We start from the raw sequence: 22463 nt of genomic DNA on the forward strand, positions 1-22463 counted from the left end.
GTCAAGTAAAGACTATCACAGGCTTCTGTTGCCTTTTTCCCTCTATTCCCTTTTTCCCTATTCGCACGAGATTAGTATTACCTGGGGACCTCTGCTAATTTGTAATAACTGTGGAGGAGGTCAGTGATCTTAATCCTGTGCGAATGCGACGTGTCGGTAATTGGTAAAGTAATTATTCCCCTGTAAATTACCTACTATATTTTGCCAAACCCCAACGTCCTGGGATAATACTAGTCCCGTGCGAATCTGCATCTCGGTGATTGGGGGGTATTTTATTTAATTTTTTTATTGCACATATTTTTCTACATCTTTCTTCTTTGAATTGTGGAGGCTGCGGTGGAAATTATTGACAGCATTTTAGGCTCAAATACAAGAGTAGGCCGATACACAACATGCCTATGGAGCATTCACAGAAACGACGAAATTAAATCAACGAGAAGAGGGAACCCTAACCCTAGATTGTGGATTTTCAGCTTTTGGAAACAACGGTCGACTTTTTTCAACATTTTCTTGCATTTTATCCATCAAGCAACTAATCAGTTCATCAAAAATCTGACAGATCAATGGACAATGAAAATAGGTTGGAACCTGGTTGCAGCTCTAAATGGAGGGCCAGACTAGTGTCTCCCCTCTTCCTGACTTGTAAACTAGGCTAACTACAATACCTCCTTTATCACCCTTCAAACCACATCTAATTCTTGGTACAAACAATATTTTCCAAAATGTCAGCACAAAATGTCCCAATGACTTTTGAACTAAGTATCCACAACCCAGGTGTCCTTCACACAGTACAGAGAGAATAGAATATAGAGGCAGAGGTGATGCTCTTGAGTCTTCTGTAAAAAAAAAAATCCCTATTGCAAGAATAACTGATGCCATCCACATAACTATTTAGCATTAAATAAACTGCATCTAACTGGTGAATGTGAAGCAGAAAGGTAAAGTGTGAAGAAAAGGCAAACATTTAGGCCTTCTTGTATGTAAAAAAGTCTTACAATGGAATAGTGAATAGTGCTACATTTATCAGTGAAAGAGACCTCTTCAGTGATGCCTATCTTAAATACATTTTTTTCTTGTGTCACTGTATCATTAGAGACCTATCGTCATATTTCGAAACCAGTATTGGCATATCGCTTCCATTAATGGTATTTAATAGACTATGCCAGTGATATATTATCTCTCCCTGTGCTGCAGTGAACAGCAGGGAAGTGATATATGCTATGATGGGTCTGCATTAACTATTCATGGCCAGAATAAGTTGACTTACTTTAGTCCTTAAAGATCTGGAAGGTTCTTAATATATTTTGCAATGTATAATATAACAAGAAAAGCCCTCAGAGTGCAGAAGTCCGCCAAAGCTGCTCAGTTGCTGTATGATTTCCGATGGATGAAATCTTTAAACAAATTATGGTCCGCAGTGTTCGATTTGTAGTAGGATCACAATCATGTGATCGTCAGCAGGCAGCTGACGTAGTGTTGACTTGTTGTCATAGTCACAGTGACGCTATCTCGCAATGATGCAGAAATCTTTAATGAATCTGTGGATCCAGACTATTGGCCACATCACTAACAAAATCTAATTAGATGGTCCTCGCGTCATTTCTGACCTTTCCTGAAAATTCCATCCAAATCTGCTAGTCTGTTTTTGAGTAATGTTGCGATCAGACAGACAGACAGACAAACCAACACCGATCGTCACATAACTCTGCCGCGTTCCTTGGCAGAGTAATTATTTACTGTGGCTTTTGTAAGAAATAAAAAATGTCAAACGCCCTTTATATTGAATCTGAAATTAATCAAATTTAGCAACAAAGTTGTCTGCTTACACATCTTAATTTGACTAACTGAACATAACTGTTTTTGACTGGATCAAACAAGATGTAACAAGATAATGAGCAGACTTTCTTTCTTCCGTCTTTCTTTCTTTTGTAATCAGTTATTATACAATGTGTTTCATTAAAACTATAAAGCATTGTGTGAGAATGAAAAGCTCCATCTCGAGCAGATATTAAGTAAATTAAAGTACATTGTACTGATGAAAACTGTCACTCTTCACTTTGAAGTAAAAATTAAATGAAGGACTTTTTCCTGACAGTACAGGGCTATATTTAACATAACCGCTGATGTCTATTTTCTATTTCTATTAACACCAATATTCAGTTAGGGAAAAATTCAAATAAGAGCAAGACAGAATTTGCTTGCAGCCCAGAAATCTCTAAATTCCCTCTGCTCTACATTTCTGAATAGCCATGATGTGTATTTTTCTGTTTGGTTTTGTGACTGTATTTTTGCTGGATGTTTCAACAGATTAACTGGGTTTCCCCTCTTACATGCAAATGACTTGTTGCACTTGTAACATCAAGCATCGTCTGCATCAGCTCGAGTGAAGAGTAATCACACTTGTGAGCTTTGGCAGAGCGCTTCTGAAATTGGAAACCATAAATGCATCATTATGATGGTGAGATAAAATGTGCAATTATAGCTTTCTTGGATACACAGGGATTTCTTGAAAAATCTTTGCTTAAAAGACACAGTTTGTTGACAAGCAGGCTCCAGATGTGCACTGCAAAAGAGGCAACAAACGGGAACGAAACACGGAAAAGGAAGATTTGGTTGCAAAAGAAGTGTAGCGTCAGCTGTGTGGAATTATTTTGGCTGTATGAGGGATAATGATAACCAAAAATGTATACTCGGTCGGCAGTGTCATGTATTGTCTGCATGAAGCAGTGTTTCCTCTAGGATTTTTTTCAGCAGCGGCAGCAAGCTTTCTGGGAGCTGTGGTGAAGTAAACAAATGGCATTTGACTGCAGATTTTACTTTTACAATCTATTTATTGAATGGCCAGTTGAAAATAGCTTTTTAAAGGCTGAATGTATAAATTTAAAAAAATAAAAATTTGAACAAGCTCGGGATGGGGGGGGGGGTCGGGGGGGTCGGGGGGGTCGGGGGGTTGGTGCGGCGCAGCGGCGGCTTGTGGCAGAGACAGAGACGGCCCGAATAGTGTGTTTATGCAACGAAGTGAAGCGTGACTTCAGAGTCGGCAGCCACCCGGCCATTTGGTTGGTGTTTACAAACATGAATGGATGAGCCGAAGTGGGCCGAAGGCGCAGGGAAGAGACGACCTCCGAATTTTTTCGTCTGGGGGGAGGAGGGGGCGATCACATAGACATATGTGTATATGTTTATGTGATCACAAGACGAGAAGAGCTGGTAAGTGCCGATGTGGGCCGAAGGCGGAGGAAAGACAGTAACGCAGCATATTCTGTCCGCCCGGTAACGTCCGGGGGGGGCGAATATTCGGATACCAAATTAATATCCAGATAGTGCCATAGCAAACGAATATTTGGATATTCGGGATATTCGGGTCCAGCCCTAGTTTACATTAGTACTCACGAGTACCAGACACAGCACAGGATTCTGCTGTGAAGGTGGAGACACGCGGCGGTGGTGAATTTGCGACAATTAAAAAGAAAGAAAGAAATTTGGAGGAGTGGCGGCTAGGATTTAGGAATGTTGCACTTCTGTTGCAGTGCGTGCTCACTTCCGCTTTTGATGACGTATCGTGCTCAGACGATTAGTCGACGCGTCGTTAGTTGCAGCCCTACACAGATCTGAATTCCTTCCAAAGAAAATAACTATTTTGTGTGTCTTTTCAAGCGTTGCAAGGTATAAGACTCGTCCTGGAATCATTAATTCTATTAATATAGAGTCATTCAAGTTATCTGTTCAAAAATGACAGATATCTATTACAGAATTGGCTGAACATGTTATTGAAGCTACTGTACTCTTCAGCTCCTGTGGCGCTACTTACAGGGCAGCTTGATACATCTAACCCAGCTGAGTTTTAAACAGAAATGCAGCTGAAGTCCAAATAGTAACCATGTCACAGCCAGAGTAGCTGCTGCTGTGCACAGCTGGTGGCTGCAGCTATGGCCATTTAAAATGAGTAATGAGCACTCTGTGCATTACATGAAGTGTCACATTATTTTTCCTTTCTGTTTTATCTGCAGAGTGTTTCCCTTAGTTGGCAGCATTTTAAGAGTCTGAGCTAACACACCAATTGTTCATATGGATCAAAGTAGATTAAGTAGATGAGGAGAACTTACTGAAACACAAAAATAGTAAAGACAAAAATTTCCCACTCTGACCCTTAGTGGGCTTCATGTAGTCCTGCTGCTTGGTATATGATGAAAATCCAAACATTAAACACACGCATAATGTTGTGATGGCAAACATCATAAAATTATAAAAACTTCCATTAAATTCTATGTTTGCTAAAACTTATCGTTTTATTGTTCTCTTTGTACTGTAAATCTACTGCGTCCTTTACTGTGGTTTTCTTTACACACATCTGTTGAGTGCTCTTTCTGAAGGTTCTGTCATTATTTACCACGCCTGACGTATACGTCAGCGGGGTTACTGCATTCGCTTCGGTATCTGGCTGGCTGGGTAAGTATGTATGTATGTCTGTTCAGATATCTCTGTAAGTGCTGAAGTCAGGATAATCAAACTTTGCACTGCAGATCGGTCTAAGGTCCCCTGCTCAGTTGTGGAGTTAGAGGTCTGGGCGTGGTTCTGCCATCTACTGAGGGCTGGTCTAGTTTGTTTGTGAAAGAGTTGTTGGGCTGTTTTTTTTTTCCTAAATTGAAGCTCTAAGAACACAATCAGTTGTATGCTGAACACATAAAAAGCCGTTTGAAGAAGATTTGTGATATTGGGCTATATGCATAACAATGACTTCTTTTCATATAAACTCTCTATATGCCCAAAAAATGTACATACAGATACAAATGTCAGAAGCACAATGTAGTGCATGTACCTAATGAAATTCAATTTTCTGATGAAACTGCATGCATTGTGTTTTACAGGTGGCAGGAGGTGTAATCCTGGGTGTGGCCCTGTGGCTGAGACATGACCACAAGATCAGCAGCCTGCTGGAGCTTAAATTAGATGAAGCCCAAGCCCCCAGCACCTTCTACTTCAGTATGTATTTCATCTGGTTCTTTGTTGTCTGTCTCTGTCTACCTTCATACTGTCTAGGTTTTATGGAAAATCTGTTTTGGTGTTTGTAGGATTTACGATTATTTGCATTTTTCCACTTGCGCAAACACTGTATATGAGAGCTGGCATTAATTTACGTGACATTCAGAACATCGATGCGGAAAGGTAAAGCGAGAAGAAAAGGCAAACCTTTAAATCGTCTTGTATGTAAAGAAAAAAAAAAGAAGCCTTAGAACAGATCGATGTGGTTGAAATTTCACTGCAACAACAGTGTATTTAATATCTGAACAAGTGGCATTGTGTTTTCAATTGTCAATAGTTGATCTAATTGCTAATCAGTACAAGCCTAATATCCATGTTAGATTGTTCAGACAATTTAAAAAGACACATTAATATTTAGCGTCTCCTGGCAGCTTTATTTGATCAGTTTGAATGACGGGGGAATTAATGTCAAAGCCAAATAAAGCAGGTTTGCTTTCTACTATACTGGTCAGTGAAGAGACCTCTTCAGTGATGCCTATCTTAAACAAATACATTTCCTTCTTGTGTGTCACTGTATCAGTAGAAGCCTATGGTCATATCTTGAAATGAGTACTGGCATATCACCTCCATTAATAGTATTTAATAGAATATGTCGGCGATATTTCATCTTTCCGTGTGCTGCAGTGAATAACAGGGAAGTGATATATGCTATGATGACTGTTCATAAAGTATTCATGGCCAGAACAAGTTGACTTACTTTAGTCTTTAAAGATCTGGAAGGTTAAGATATTTATTTCTTTTATGTTCTTAAAAGGTTCAGCAGCTCTGTCTTTCGCTAGACGCAGTGTGTGTGAGAAAGTCACACAGTGTGGAATAGACAGGTGATATGAAAATAATGTTATCGGAGGTGACGACAGCCTGTATGGCCATTCAACATATTTTAGCATGCTAGCCTTGGCTAATGGCTGTCAATAAAGTGTAAAATAAGGGAGGAGTTGTTTTGAGATGCTCTGGTAACATCCAGTGTTTCTGAATGTGTCATATAAAACAATTCATTTATGCAAGATTACATTGTGAAAATTAGCTTATTACAGAATCCACAAAACTGTTACTTCAATTGAATAAGTGCTGAGGTGACAGCATTAATTAGACCCTCCAGAAGAACGCGGGCAAAAATCCTTGATTATGCGATCTAAAATCCTTGATTATGTGAATAAATATGCGTGTTTTTTTTTTTATGCCATTTTATGCAAGGAAATTGCGGAAAGTTGCAAAGTATGCAAATAGTTGTGAAATATGCAAATATGCGCATGTGCGATTCACCTGCCGTCTGGCTGCGGAGTGACGTGTCCTCTCATCAGACACTGGGACTGCTGCAGGGTTACTGGACTGACAGCCTGTGCTTTGGGAGGGGGAGAAGCTCACAGCAGCACCTGCTGCTCGTTGAGGACAGTAACTGCAGAATGATCCGAGTTTTCCTGTCGGTCTCCAAAATGGCAGAAAAAGTCGCTAGATTTGTCCCTAGTCGCTTTTGACCAAAAAAAGTCACTAGGACGCTTTGGAAAGTTGCTAGATTTAGCGAGAAAGTCGCTAAATTGGCAACACTGGCGCCGCGCTCCGCATCAGCTTGTGCTTCTAGTGTGTGTGTGTAAATGCGCGAACTGATGACGTCAGGCCAGGCGTCACATAAAAACTCACTCACAACTCCATTTATATTGGTTATAGTTTTCTCATTTTATGCAGAAATTTGTGAAATCAAGCGGGATCCGCATATTTCTCTTTTTTTTGTGGAAATGTGAGATTCTTGTGGGAATTATGCGTTGTTTTGCGGGGATTATGAGGCCTTTTGGGAAATCATTGACCCCCGCATAATCAGCGGCATTTTGGTGATTAATGCGGGAATTCATGCGATCGCATAATCACGTTTTTCTGGAGGGTCTAATTAATGATTTTGAGTCACGGCACTCTGTTAAGCTGTGATCGGAGTCGCTTCATTATAGACATGCCAGCCTCAGACATGGACTGTCACGATTCCAGGTGACTCACTAGCTTTCTTCTTTTTTTTTTTTTAAATAGATGTTGTGCAAGTCTTTGCTTTATCTCACTTCCCCTATCTTACATATCTAAAAAAAGGGGGGGCCTTGGTCTTGCTCCTACATGTTCCCTCCAGCTATGTAAAAAGATCATCTTTAACCATTGCCTGAAAGCTGTTTTAAGGTTTGTTTTCAGTTCAAATGCCACCGTAATTCTTTAACTTACCCATTGATAACCACTCTAACCACAAGTGTACTATGCTTACACAACACAGTAATATAGTTAATTAATCAATTCTGAATTGTTGCAGATTAATTTTCTGTTCATTAAATCATTAGTGGTTTGACTTATTGTTTTAACTTCTACTGAACAATGTCCAGGCAGCATAGCAGCAGTAAAGCACTGGACATACAGATCCTCACTAACTTGGGTGTAAAAATATTAAACTGGTGTGAAATACATTCACCAGGCATTGCACATGCCTCACTTTGGGCCCCTTGGGTCAGTCAGTCTTTGTTCTAAATCCACTTAATACCACAGTATGCTCGCCATGGGCATCTTTTACGTCATCTAAAACTGATTTCATAAACATGAAAATTAATTCTCAGTACTTCAGTGGCCTCTGCAGTGAAGCCAGTAGAACACCTTTGGGATGTGGTACAATGGGATATCCGCAGCATGATTGCTCGGCTGTCAAGCGAGCAGAAATTATGTAATGCAATCATGTCTACATGGAGGAGAATGTCAAAGGAATGTTTCCAGCATCTTGTGGAATTCATGCCTTCAACAACTGAGGCTGTTTAGAGAGCAAAAGGAGGTCTTCCCCACCATTAGTGTGGTGTTTCTAAAGTGCTCGCTGAGTGCATGTTCCAATGAATTAGGCGTGGCTCGGCCTCACTCAGATTGCCAGCTACTTGTGACCAGGACTAACAGAGGACTCACAGGGCATCATATGACTCTGGTAGAGGCTTGCTCTCCTCTCCCACATGAAATTAGCAACTGTGACATTACCCGACTCATTTCCTCCCTTATGTGTAAACAACCTGAGTCATCTTCCATGTAAGGATGAAGATACAGGCAAAGTAGGATGATAGGAAAATACAGAATTGCTATAATCCAGAACTAAATGTGAGAAAACGTCTCCTGCCTATGTGTGAAATAAAGAAAAAGTGGAGGGGATGTGGATCAGTGTTTTGTCAACTTCTACGGCTGCATAGTTGTGGTTGCTTAAAGAAAAAAGGCTTCCTCATCAGAGAGGAGCTGTTTGGGGACTTTCTCTGGAGCAACCTCAGTGATTGCATCCTCCCCATTACATAAAGCCTCCCTCTCAGTCCCAAGAAGGGGAGAAAAAAACCTTGTCGGTTTAGGAAAAAATTCCTCACTGGCCTTCCCTCCTCCTCCTCCTGCTCTTCACCAGCCCCACCCCTCCTCCTCCCTCCTCTGTGAGACTTTCTTTCCCTTCACTTTGCTCACTTTCTTTCCACTGTCGCTCCACATTACTTCCCCATCTGGTTGTGGTTAATGCTCAAGCCGCCTTGGGTCTCCTTATTTTTCCCTTAGTCCTTCCCCTCTTCTCTCTGTCTGCCCCCTTTTTTCCTACATCTGCTTCTCTTCTTTCTTTCCCCCTACTCACTCACAGACATTATTACCCAGTGACCCCTCTCTCGCCTATATAAACTCACTATGAACACATATACACTTTATACTTCTGTACGTATCACTGAGATCTGTTTTCAGAACCGTACAAACTTGGAGGTAGAAGAAGTTATCTTAATCAAAGATAAGCAATCTGTTAAAAAAAAATTCTTGTAAAACTTGGATATTGAACTATAAATAAAAAAAAAAAAACCTTTAATGTAACTCAAACTCAACGTCTCAGTACCTGTTTAGTAATATTTCTTTCCAGATAGATCAGATTTCTGAGGAAGAAAGATTACACAACCATATCAGCTTTTGTGACAAAGTTGGCAACTATTTCGAGAATGGTTTCCAGCTATTGGTTAGAAATACTGACCTTTTTACCAGAAAACACATGCATCATTCTCAGTTATGTATTTGAAAACAGCAACACCATTGAAAAGAAATTTGATGGAGGAAAAGCATGACCAGTCAGATGATCAGACAGATTTTAAGTAAAGCTACAGATTTCTCAGATTCATTTAGAAGTGAAAAATAAAGGCGGTTGTACAAAGGATATTCTAAACATCAATTTCGGGTTACTGTCCCGCCAATAACCTGAGCTGTTGTTCCTTGTGAAATTTGAAAATGCAGAAAACTAGGGAGCCATGCTGCATGGTTGGCGATGACACCAAGCCTGAGGCAAAATGTGCGGAAACTTTTCTAAAGCTAACACTGCTGCTGGAAAAAATTATAAATACCAGTGGGACTGTACTTTGTAAAATGCACTCTCATACTGTTGCATTAGCTGGTCACTAAAACCAAGCAGAATGGATAATGGAACACATTTTGCTGATGTTACATGGATGGTGTTCAAATTATTCTGGACACATTACACTGCAGTCCCAGTTATTGCGGAGATGCCATTTCTGGAATTATCTGACCTGTGCTCTGAATCACTCACAGATCTTCACAATTCGGTGATCTCTCTTCAGTTTTCTAAATGAGCAAATCACAATTTTCATGCACTGTGGGAGTGAGAAAATTCTTAAAATAGAAAGCATTTACCTCAATACTGACAAATAATTATATTGACTTCTAGACAGAAGATCAATGAGTACCATTTAATTTGTGTATGATTCACAGATGACCCGAGTCATTTAAACGGGGCACAAGCTCTTTCACCTGTTGTGGATTTGTGGTACCTACATTCACAGAGGTATCTGTAAAAACGGCAATTGTCTGAGACTGGTGGGTTCAGGAAGTTCTTATTTGAAGGAAGGTTATGACTTGAACGTTATCAGGAAGTTATTATTTGACTCACTTTCCCCATTGAGCCGTAAACTATAGTCATTCAATTACTGAGAATGTTACTGCATCTACCACTGGGTCATGTAAGATGAGACTCCCAGTTTCATATCAACTCCCCAAAAAGTTGAAATGGCATCAGTGTGACACACTGTAGAATTTATGAGGACATTCCATAGATGTACCTGACCTACGTTAATTTCACTCATTACCAGGAACTGACAGTAGCACGTCACGAAAATAGTCTGAGTCAGAGGAATATCCCCTCTGAGTTCACAAATAGTTGGGATGTATTTGAATTGAATCCTCTTCCAGGAATGGAAACCTTAAATATTCAGCTGTTAAAGCTTCCCGTTAGTTGCCTTCCACTTTGTCATCGTCATACACTGCTCTTAATGTGAACTGGACAGCAGCTTCCCCAGATACACATTACTGGGACAACAATAGGGCTTATCAGACCTATCTTTAAATAAAGAACTACTCATGTTGTTTTAAGTTAAAGGGAGAAAAAAATATTCCTCTGATCTGAGTATTAACAGGCACAAGTAACATTTTTATAGAGGAAAAGAATTGCAATCATGACTAAAGACATTTTTCTCTAAAGCTGTAATGTACAGTTATATAGTGAATGTCTGAAGACAAGCAGCTGCTGGATTGTGTTTATAGATTGAGTCTTGGATCGTCTGCCGGTTGGTTTGGGGAGCTGGGATGTTGCTGCTTTGCAGCAACTTTTGTCCAGAGTGGACAGGCTACTAAAACATCTTAAACATGTACCTGGTCAACATGTCAGCATTTAGAACAAATAGCTAGCCAAATATTTCAGTTATGTGTGCCTACATAACTGGGGTTTGTTGAATACCATATTGGTTAAAATAACAGAAGTACAGACATACTTGTTAATCCAGAAGTAATGCGACCATTAAATATATTGATTTAGAAGGAGAGGGCCCCAATAAAGGCCTGCATAGTACTTCTGTGACTGTTTCCTGATGAGACAGAAGAGTATATTCACCCATCTTTCTTGGAATGCTGCAACCCCCTCCACCTCCCAGCAAGTGTGCAGCTGAAAGCAAACCACAGGAAATGCACAGAGGTCTTAACAGGAGCAGTGAGGAGAGAATAAAATGTAGAACCTGTTTCATGGATGAAGGATAATGTGTTGAATTATGGAGCAGTAGCTTTGTATAAGCAAATATAAAACAACATAACTGGAACATGACTCACTTCATTCTGCAGCCGTGAAAACAAAATTGTGCCATCTACTGTTCATCAGACGTTACTGTATACATTCAGATGGAGTTAAGCTATTCTTCCAAACCACAGAGGTTTCAGAGACTTTTAGTGGTTTCTGTTCCTGTAGTAGCTCTTTACATCAAGTGCTTGTCAGATGGATAATAACTCTGGCAGTGTGCCAGGTCCCTGCAGCACTTCTCCCACACTGCTGTCAATACTTGTGGTCCTCCACAGACATTAGTCAATCTATACTGTCTGTCTGTCCACAGGTGTCCACATTCTGATTGCAGTTGGCGCAGTGATGATGGTTGTCGGTTTCCTTGGGTGCTATGGTGCCATACAGGAGTCCCAGTGTCTACTGGGAACGGTGAGTCACAGTCCCATTTAAAGGTTCTCCGCAGAGTTTTGCACTTCAGAGCTGTTTTTATTTTAATGAGTGGATTTCTTCTATGTTTTGCAGTTCTTTGCCTGCCTGGTCATTCTGTTCGCATGTGAAGTTGCAGCTGGCATCTGGGGCTACATGCACAAAGACACTGTAAGATTGCAGACATATACTAGAGCTTGAAATGGACATCTAAGTGTCATTCCTTCTCAATTCACTGAATGTCCCACACCTCACCATCTTCAGTTTGACAGATTTTTTAAAAAATGGGTGAATATTTGAGTTGACCATGAGTAAATTCAGGGGTCAAAGCTCAAATTAGTTTTTGAATTAGTAAATTCTAAAAGAGGGGTGGGGTCATGCCAGTTTTTATGCTGCTTCCTTCGCGCCAATTTGTGGCGCAATGTTTGAAGCACTATAACTTGAGAAATAATGTAGCTGGAGTACTGAAATTTTGCATGTTGATATATACATATGGTTTTCAAAGGTACAGCCCTGTTTTGATAAAGTAATACAAACCAGTTAAATGATGGTGTAAATTTGGTCAACTAATTTCCAATTTTTTTTTGTATTCCGATATTCCACCAACTACAAAACCTTTTTCTCATGGTTATGTTTACAACATTATGCAAAGTGAAATCAACTAGAAAAATGGTTCCTAAATTAATTAAATATCACTCAGTTACTGTGATCATATATGGACCACATTGCATGGTCACATTTTGGCAAGTTTATCACAAACAGCACATGTTCTCAGAACTTCCTCGGCTGAAGCCATTTTGCCAAATGACAGATATTCACAAAATATACACCTGAACGGTATGGCCCCAGCATCTTTTGGAATATCCAGTAAAATCAATTCACATGGACACAACTTGGGTATCAATATTGTGGAAAAAGAGGCAGTGAACTGGGAAACCCATTCTCTTCAAATAATTAGGGCTGGCCCGAATAGTGGTTTCTGGCCTCCGAATATTCGGACCCTATGAAAGACGAATATCCGGATATTCGTTCCGCCCCGTAACGTCCGACCAGGGGCGGCGGAGACGGTCCAAATATTCGGATCCGTTCGTGTGCTTTGTGCGGCAGCGGCAGCGGAGACGGCCCGAATAGTCGGATCCGTTCGTCTGGTCTCCCAGGTCCACATTTTGCCCTCGTTTAGTCTTTAGTTAAACTGAAGAATTCCCAAACACCGGTCTTCAGTCTTGTGTTTATGCAACGAAGTGAAGCGTGACTTCAGAGTTGGCAGCCACCCGGCCATTCGGGTGGTGTTTACAAACAGGAATGGAGGAGCCGAAATGAGCCGAAGAACACGGCGGAATGAGCCAAAATGGGACGAAGGCGCAGCGAAGAGAGGAGCTCCGAATATTTTCGTCTGGGGGGAGGAGGGGGCGATCACATCGACATATGTGTATATGTTATAGACATATGTGTATGTGTTTATGTGATCACAGGACGAGATGAGCCGATGTGGGCAGAAGGCGGAGGGAAGACCGTAACGCTGCATATTCTTTCCGCCTGGGGGGGGGGGGGGGCAATATTCAGATACCAAGTTAATATCCGGATAGTGCCGTAGCGAACGAATATTCGGATATTCGGGATATTCGGGTCCAGCCCTACAAATAATTGGGCATGAAGTACTTTAAAACGGGAATTTAATGCTGACAAAGGTACACCATTTATTATTACAGTGTTCTCAACACAGTATTTCTATGTGACTAACTCTTTGCTATAATGACAACAGATCTTAATAAAAATATCACACACAAGTTAAAAGTATATCTTTGACACATAGATAATAGGCATGGATGTGGTTGCTCATGGTACCACTATTTATAAAATAGTTTGAAGCACTATGAGTTGGAAGACCTTAATTTTTATTTTAGTCCAGTAACAGTGTTATGTAACTCTTTCATCTGGAACATTATTGGAGTAGCTTCATCGTCATACCTCCTTAATGCATGTTCAAATGCTGGCCATAAATACAAAAAACGTTATTCAAAAAAAAAATCAAAGAATGCTTCTGGCTGACGCCATACTCTCCATTTTTACAGCTCCTATTGGTGCTAATCACAGGAAAGCAAAAAGGAGAGAGAAAGGTTTTATGGTTGGTGGAATATTGGAATAGAAAAAAGGTGGAATTGTTATGACTAAATTTGCGCCATCATAAAACAAGTTTGTATTGTTCTATAAAAGCAGGTTGTACCAGCAAAGACCTTTTCTTATTGCTGAAGTTAAGGCACTTCAAACATTGCTTCACAGATTGGTGCAAAAACAAGACCCCACCCTTCTTTTAGACTTTCCAACTCAAAAAGTTACACCTGCGACCAAAGGTTTTACATGTTCATTTGCTAACATATGCACAGAAAATAATTTGACAAATATGAGATGGTCAGGTGTAAACTTTTTTAAAATTTGGTAAATTGAGGTGAAATGACACAATTTGATAGGTTTTATCAAATCAGTGCCTGAAGTTAGGACCTATATTTGTTCATGTTATTTTTTTTCTGATGCTAAGTAGATGTAGGTGTTGGCAAAATGATTTTTGGGTTAATACAAGTTTGCTATGTAATGGTATTAAATAAACAGCAGAAGCGGGTACTCCTCTGCAGAGAATATGAAGTGTGGCAACATGACACCAGTGAATTCCAGTTTATAAGTTCTGCTTCACAAGTTTTTCTCATCAATTTGTTTTAATGCCACCAAGTCCTGGCATAGATCATGTTTTGACTGACAGTTGCATTTAAAAATGAAGTAGTTTAACTCGGGGGGGGGGGGGGGGGGGGTTGATTGCTGTCTCAGTGGGGTTCCATTGTAGAGGGTTACAACCAAAGAAAAGCTGAACCTGTTTCAGCTTTTGTCTCAAATCATTTACCTGTCCTCATTGCTGCTGTGTTTGCTCTGACAGCTGATAGTCTTGCAGACACATACCAGATTTCCTCCAATGTGATGCCCACAGTAACAGAACTTTTGATTTTTTTACATCTTGAGTTTGAATACCACATAGCTTTCTTCTGAATGTCAGTTAAACTGATATACTTTTCAGCTTTGACTTTTGAGAATGAGCCCATAGAAACATGTTGTTCCTTTTTCAGGTTTCAAAGGAGATGATGAACTTCTATGACTCCGTCTATGACAAGGCGGTGTCACCGACCCTCACTGACCAGAACCAAAAGATTGCTGTCGCCTCTGTACTCAAAGTCTTCCATGAGACGGTATGAACATACACTGTAAAATATGTTATTTATGTTTTAGAAGGTGAAAGGTAGAAGAGACTGTTTCATAGACACATCCCCTCTTCACTGTCCTATTGTGTAGAAGCAAATAATAAAGACCTTTGAGGAATCTGTGAGCTCACAGCAGAGCAGCAGGTGCTCAAGTGACCCATATCCTCAGGAAGTGCAGTTCACAAATGTCACCACAATTAGAAGTGTGCTGAATACAGATCCAGTATCTTCAGACATCTGTCCTTCTGTTCTGATAACAGGAGTTCTAAAGTCTTTCAGATTACCTTTTTATGCTCACTTTTGAAAGTTACTGAAGTTACAAGTTGCCAAAACTCTGAACATTGAGTTGTAGACTTAGAAGACCGAAAGCATTTCAGTGGCAGGTGCTTGTTCTCAACCTGTAGCTGCAAAATGTAAAGATAGAACCTTATGCATCGTTAATGACATTTTTAGCATAGCAGCAGAAGACATCAAGTGCCATAAAACAAGTTCAAGTGTGATAATGGGACCGTGATGTCTACAGGCAGTGCAGACGTAATAGGATTTTTCTTTCGAATTCTGTCAATTGCAAAGTTGTTGAGTGTAGAGCTGGGTTTTAGCCTTTTCTTAAAGTTCCACCACCGGGGAAATAGCTAGCTATTGACCGGTCCTGTTGTGGTGGTTGTATCAGGAGCCTTTTGTTGGCCGAGCGTAGTGAGCGAGAGGGAGTGTTGAGCTGAATGAGAGAGTTCAGGTAGGAGGGAGCTGTTTTCATTGTCTCCAGCACAGTTTGTGAATGGTTGACAGAGACAAGAGACTGGCGAGGGTTTGTAGTAGTGGACTCTGCCACTATAGGAAGTGTGGCTCAACGATCTGCTACTGTAGAAACACATGGCAGGAAGTGGAATTGTCTCATTAGTACATCTTTACAGAGTTATCACTGTGTTGTCTTTGTGTTTCAGCTGAACTGCTGTGGAAAAGGCGAGGGGTCTTCTATTCTGACGCAATTCACAGACAGGCTTGGTCTGACGGACATCTGCCCCAGCCAAGGATTTTCAATTGTAAGTGTCATTTTCCATATCAGTAGTTCAATCACAACTTTGGTGCATCAAGTTGTGCTTCGACTGTAGCTGAGTCACATTTCTGAGTGAATATAGAAGACAAATCAGACCTTCTCAACATTGTTTTTGGAAGGCTTTTTTTTTAATCCTAACCTTTCCGTTACAGCCATGGCCATAAGTTTGGACACAAGTACCATGACGCTTGTGAATCTTAGAAAATACCACAAAATTGTCACTTACAATACAGTACACAACTCCTGAGAACTATATTAAGTTTCATATTTTAAAAAAAACATCAAAAGAGTTTGGTGTCATTTTGTTATTCTTACCAAATTCGGTTGTGAAAGTACTGCATTTTTTTATTTTCTTCTAATATTATGTTTTGGGAACAAAGTTGTTCCAATTGTTGGAATTTATTGATAATATTATATCCCTTGTTGATTTGTTGACAAATTAAACTGGTGCTGTCAAAAAATATTAGGTATGTTCTGTAATAGACATCAAAACAGACATAGGAAGTCATGCTGTGTCCAAACTTATGGCCATGGCTGTAGAACCCTGTTGAGTTGCATTGCAGTTCATCTGCCAAGAGAAGAAGAATTAAATATGGCTGACATTTTAACAGGAAGTAAATAGTTCTGAAATACATGAAATTGTACATTTGGAACCAACTAGAGGATCCTAAAAGTACAGTAGATGTAAACCATATACACATGACGTATTGGCAGTGATGATAGAGTGATCACTGACCAGCAGACATGTTGTTTTATCAAAGCTAGCGCTAATAACACACATCTGTTCCATTTAGGTGTAGGTTATGCATTTATGAAAGAGCAGTTGAGCGGTGTAATACACTAACTCAAATTCTTGCTGTGAGTCACTCTCATGCATGTCTGCCTGTTTTATGATACAAACAAGTAACTACTCCTGGCTATTGTTCGACAGAAATAGCTACAGCACCCTAACCCCAACATCACAACATAATATAATGAAGATATAACATGTTCATGAGCAAAGTTCCCTTGCTTTCAGTCTTTATCCTAAACTAATATGTGTGTGTGTGTGTGTGTGTGATCATTTTTACTTTTGCTAAAACTATGTCATTGCAGAGGCTGAGAACAATACTAAAAACATGCATGTGTATGTGTGTGGATTTGGTGTTGATGCAGCTATTCCAGTGACTGGTCTGTGCAGTGTTGGCTACTTTAGCTCACCAGTGCCAACACACTCAGTTCAGAAGCCTTTCTCTTATTATTTGTACTAAATGCTGCCAACACACCCACATAAAATGGAAACACTGTAGTTTACTGCCATTTCCCATTCATTTCTCACATCCGTTTACCCTTTCACTGTCTGTTTCTCATGAACAATATCTCCGTGTTTGATCACTATTACGGTTTGGTCATAGTTTAATAATGAAACCCGTTTGGTTCAAGTTAGGGAAAGTGTTTAGTCATGATCAATGGAAAATACACTGTAAACCCTCATTTCAGACTGAGTCAACATCAGCATACTGGAAATGAAGACAATGTTTTGTTGGTTTTCCTTCACAGAGTTGCCACAACAGGATCAAGGAAATGTTCTCAGACAAGATTTACTGGATTGGTATCGTTGCTCTGGTGGTTGCAGTTATTATGGTAAGACATGACACGCTTCAGGAACTGACAGGACTACACATGGAAACAAACAAGCATACTCACATTGTCAATTAAATGAATCAGTGATTATAAATACAACCTATAACTTTGTATACATTCAAAAAATTAGGCTGGTTCAGCTGCACCACTTGCCAAAAAAGTTACAATGCAGTGTTTGTAACAGTATTGTTATCCTCACAGTATTTTACAGAAAAAAGACTTTACTGCTTGTTTCACAGTATATTTCAGTTGCACATGACGCAAGTTTAGTTTGTAAAGCAGGAATAGATAGCTTATATGTAACTTTATTTATCGAATTATTTAATAGCCATTAGGTACACAAAGCGTTGGTAACATTTGTGTCCTTTTCAGATCTCCAGACTGTGACCAAAATGGTCACATTTGTGATATTTTTTTGACAGTGTGTGAGTTACAATTTCAAGTGTTCACATTGTGCGAGGACATGATGATCATGAAGCTATTGGTGTCGTTCTAACTGGCACAGGCAGTTGTGTAAACAACAGTGATGGAAAGTAGTACTTTTTATAACTTTGGTGTACTGCAGTATTTACACTTATAAATTAGGTCTTCTTGTGAAATGCAAAGGGCACCTACATGAGGAAAAGACCGCATGTAGAAAATAATCACTCAGTTTCATCTGAAAGTAGTCTGATGTTAGGACGCCCTAGATTGCTCTTTTTAAAATAATTTTTTGTCACACACCTGCCTGATAACAGCAGCTACCAAGCAGCATTCACTGCAGCCTGCAAATGTTCAGCAAGTGATGTGTTTTGCCTGTGAAGTTACAGTGCGACTAAAGAAAAAGTTGTTCACACCAGTGCTAGCTGTGATAAAGTTAGTCTGGAGGATTGCTGCAGTTGTCATAGTGTAAATTTCACTTATTACTAGCTTAAGAAGCTACCCTATTTTCTGCACCATAAGGCGCATCGGATTGTAAGGCGCAGTCTTGATTACGGGGTTTATTTCTGTACTTAAGCCATATATAAGGCGCACCATATTGTTGGGCGCATGCTAAAACAAGGAAACGGAAGCAAAACAGTGAGTTTGGTTGAAATTTATTCTACTACGTATTTAAAAATACACTCGCATTATTTTTTTTTATCAATCTTTTGTCACAAATCCATCAAAGTCCTCATCTTCTGTATCTGAATTGAACAGCTGGGCAATTCCGACATCAAACATGCCGGGTTCACTCTCGTCATTGTCGGAGTCAGTTTCGTTGCGGGGTGGCTGTTCAGCAATAATGCCGGCTTTCGCCAGAGCTCGGACAATAGTCAGTACTGTACGTAGCTTTATGTAATGTTCTCTAATAGGTTTATTGCTGCCAGCGTGTGTAGTGTACGTATTACGTCCCTATGTCAGCGGGAAATGATCCGACAGTCAGGTTTTGGAACACATATAAGACACACCGGGTTAAAAGGTGCACCATCAATTTTTGAGAAAATTAACCCTTTAAGCTTCAGTCAATTCCAGCCATTTTCAGTACAAAAAAATCGCTAATATTCTATTTGTAAATAAAAAATATGACAAGAAGTACAGGGAATATTGGACGCGCATCGCGAGGTGCATTTCCTTGAAAACGACCGATTCGTGGATTATATACCGACTTCAGGACATGTTTTGGACAAAATATTTTACTGGCTTGTGTCGTCTGGATGTAAAAGGTTGGATTATGGCCGTTTTTTGTGGAATATTTTCATCTGTGTGTAATAATGAACCCAGAAATGTGAGTCGCACTGTGTACGTTAAAGCCGTGTATAGAGAACGGATGGATGGATATTCGTTGTTTGTCGGACAAATGTGTTTATATTACCCGCTGTGGTAATCACATCTGAAAGTGGTTTATACCGGCGGATTCATGAGAATCTAAGCTTTCTATGGGTGTATAGTGTTCGTATAATCGCGTTTGCAGCCTTCGGACATTCTTTAAATTCCCATGCAAATTAGTAGGTGTACCGCCAGCGGTACACTGAAGTTTAACGGGTTAAAGGCTTTTAAGTGCGCCTTATAGTGCGGAAAACATGGTACTTGTCTTTGGACACCATTTAATGTAAGGTGTTGAAAAACCTTTAGTTTTTGGTGTTGGTCTGTTCTTTGCTGGGCTTGTTTGGTAAACCCTCTGAACTCCAAATAGGTTCTGGGCATTTGTTCATAGTTTTCACTGCGATATAAAGTCCAGCATCTCTATGGAAACAGTCCAGACATGGCTAAAACTAGCACAACCATTTTTTTTCTCCAGTATTTGTACCACCTATGGGCACACAAAATGTATTCCATATTGATCCAGGTAGTTTTCATTTTGTAAATTAAATAGTCAAAGAAATATAACTAGTTGTTTTTTTGTTTTTTTTTATGTCAGTGATGGCAGCTGTGCCATACTGTACACAAACCATTTTCTGAGTTGTCTGTCCTTCTAGCTATGGCTGTGCTGTTTCCATAGAGGTGCAGGACTTTATATAGCAGTAAATACTGAGAAAAAATGCCCACAACCTACTTGGAGTTGAGAGGGTTAAATAAACAAGGTGTATTGAAGTTATTGCTTTTTGGAGGTAAAGGCATTTCACGGATGATAATCCTCCTATTAGTTTAACTGCATTACAAACATGACAAGACTGCCTCTGTGACATGAAATGTTTGAGGAAAAACAGCATTTCTAATCATCACTTTTTTCATGTTACTACTCCCAGATCTTTGAGATGATTTTCAGCATGGTGTTGTGCTGCGGGATCCGAAACAGCCCTGTGTACTGAAGCAACGGGCTGCCAGGAGACTTGATAAGAAAGGAACAATGATCACACCATCTCCCTTTTTTTTCTTTTATAACCAGGAAATGTCACATATATAAGTGCTTGCTGGATTTAGTCAGCTCTTTAAGACAGTGTAAACCTTCCTCCATTGAGCATTTTTATCACACTGTCGATGGATTTTTGTTAGTCACAGATACTGTTATGCATATTAGACCAGAGCTATCCTTACATGATATGTAGATATTGTATCACACATCAATTACATTCACCAGTCAAGGTGCTGTAATCCTTTAGTGATTGATTAGTTGTTTACTGCTTTTTGCCTATGAACCTGCCCTTATATTCTTGGTTTTATGGATGTTATTTCACTGTTTTATGTATAAACTGTATATAAATATATGTTGACAGTGCTTTATGTCTGCCTGAGCATGGATATTATATAACATGAGATCTTTCTCCAGTATTTTCCTGTATTCCCTGCTCATTAGACTTGCTCCAGATTGAACCAGATGAGTATGACCAGCACTAGTGAAGCACTGGGGTTGGCCTCACTGCATAGCGACACACACAAACACTCTTTCTTGTCTTATATTGTTTTGGTTCACATTCATTTCGCTGTGTGATGTCTGCTGGAATTGAACCAGTTAATCTGGAAGCTGGAACCAAAGTCATCGACCTGATGTCTGACTCTATGTGGTTATTTTTAAAAAAATATTTTTACTTTTTTATTTTTATTTTGTTGCTGTTCATCAGGTGTCCAAAACTTTTATGTCTGTGCACTTATTTTAGGATCATCTTTCCCAAATCGGATAAATTTCATTCAGATATATGTATGTATGCCTTTAACTGTAAATGTAGTGGTCATTTATGCATCCATGTATTAATCATGTGCTTTTTCATACAAACGTGTTGACTGTACTCGTATCAAGCCAATTGTCCATAGTTGCTCGACTCTGTAGGGAATTGTTTTTCTGCTGAAGTAAGACAGAATTGCAGCCTTTAGCAAATGAATAGGAGACAGAGCTTTGGTTTAGTGTTCTGAATCTAGGCTGCCCTGTCTGGTTGAGTCTAGTTCTGTCTTATCTGACGTGGTTATGTCATTGTTGTTGTACTGTTCCTCCAGTTTCACAGCCTATTAACTTTCATCACCTTTCATGTAATAATTGTTCATCATGCAGGGTCACAACGGGTCCAGTGGGGTTTTATTGTTCCATTTGGCCTCTGTTCTGATTCTGGTCATACTAAATCCAGCCGCCACTGATACACGTAACTGCACAGCACTAACTCATCACACATCAACACTCACATTAAATCATTGCATTGTGTGTAACCTTCCATATAACCTTAGCTTTTGTCAACCAATTAAGACCTTGCCTTGTTTACAACTCACACTTAAACTGAGAAACAGTTAAAGTGTCGTACAGCTCTCATGTATTGTACTAATGAAAATAATGAAGGTTGTAGAAAAATAATGTACTCGAATGCCTTTTTTCTCTTTGTATTGTGATATCTGTGTGGTACGTCATCAAGGGAGTCTGGATAGAAAGGGTGGAAGATTTAGTGGCAGTGCCAGCTGAGAGGAAGCTAAACCCTTCGACAAATCAGCTAATTGCTCCCTAAATCATTCAAGTCATGCATGACGACACGCATCAGTCCAGTACTGAGGGACTACTAACTGTTTCCTTGACAGTGTTGTTCATATTGCTGTCTTTTGAATTGGGAAACTGCCACTCAAGACCCACTGCCACTTCAATCTTAACCCTTCTACTCATGTAGACTTTGGTTTGCCCAAGTATAAAGGGATTAAATGTATTTTACAAATAACTAATCAGGTGGTCTTGTCTTTTCCTTTCGTGATCTTTACATAAAAGGAAAATGTGACAATAAGACATGTAGCTCGTAACACCCAGTAATGTAGTAACTTACTGAAAATGTCATTAAAGTGCTCTTACCCTGACAAATGAAATAAAACCCAATGATGATTGAAAGTGACATGGTGATCCTTTATCTTCAGGTTCAGTTTGCTTATGTCAGGTGTTCTGTCGTGTGTATGTAGGTTACTATAAGTTCTTTTGATGGGTTTGGCTGTTTCAAGAGGCAGCAATTTGTTGAAAAACTGGTACAGAGTGAAGAGAAAAGTTAAGGCAGAAGTCATCTGGGTTGTCCAGTACTGCTCAGAGATGATCTGATCTGGATTCTTCTTACATGTTCCCGTGTATAAGCATTGAAGCACA

The 22463-nt window shown here is 39.7% G+C and overlaps 1 protein-coding gene across 1 annotated transcript in view; it reads left to right on the forward strand.

Moving 5' to 3' along the window:
- The window catches only part of LOC110961812 (CD81 antigen-like), a 32141-nt gene extending 9924 nt beyond the window's left edge, over positions 1–22217 (forward strand). Inside the window, exons 2-8 of the mRNA XM_051942823.1 lie at positions 4869–4983; positions 11445–11542; positions 11636–11710; positions 14653–14772; positions 15726–15824; positions 17378–17461; positions 20170–22217. Of these exons, the coding sequence (XP_051798783.1) occupies positions 4869–4983; positions 11445–11542; positions 11636–11710; positions 14653–14772; positions 15726–15824; positions 17378–17461; positions 20170–20232 (654 nt within the window). The 3' untranslated portion in view covers positions 20233–22217. The remainder of the gene's footprint in view (positions 1–4868; positions 4984–11444; positions 11543–11635; positions 11711–14652; positions 14773–15725; positions 15825–17377; positions 17462–20169) is intronic.
- The last annotated feature ends 246 nt before the right edge of the window (positions 22218–22463 follow it).

The sequence above is a fragment of the Acanthochromis polyacanthus genome, chromosome 2 (assembly GCF_021347895.1).
Source record: "Acanthochromis polyacanthus isolate Apoly-LR-REF ecotype Palm Island chromosome 2, KAUST_Apoly_ChrSc, whole genome shotgun sequence".
In the NCBI taxonomy this organism is placed as follows: domain Eukaryota; kingdom Metazoa; phylum Chordata; class Actinopteri; family Pomacentridae; genus Acanthochromis; species Acanthochromis polyacanthus.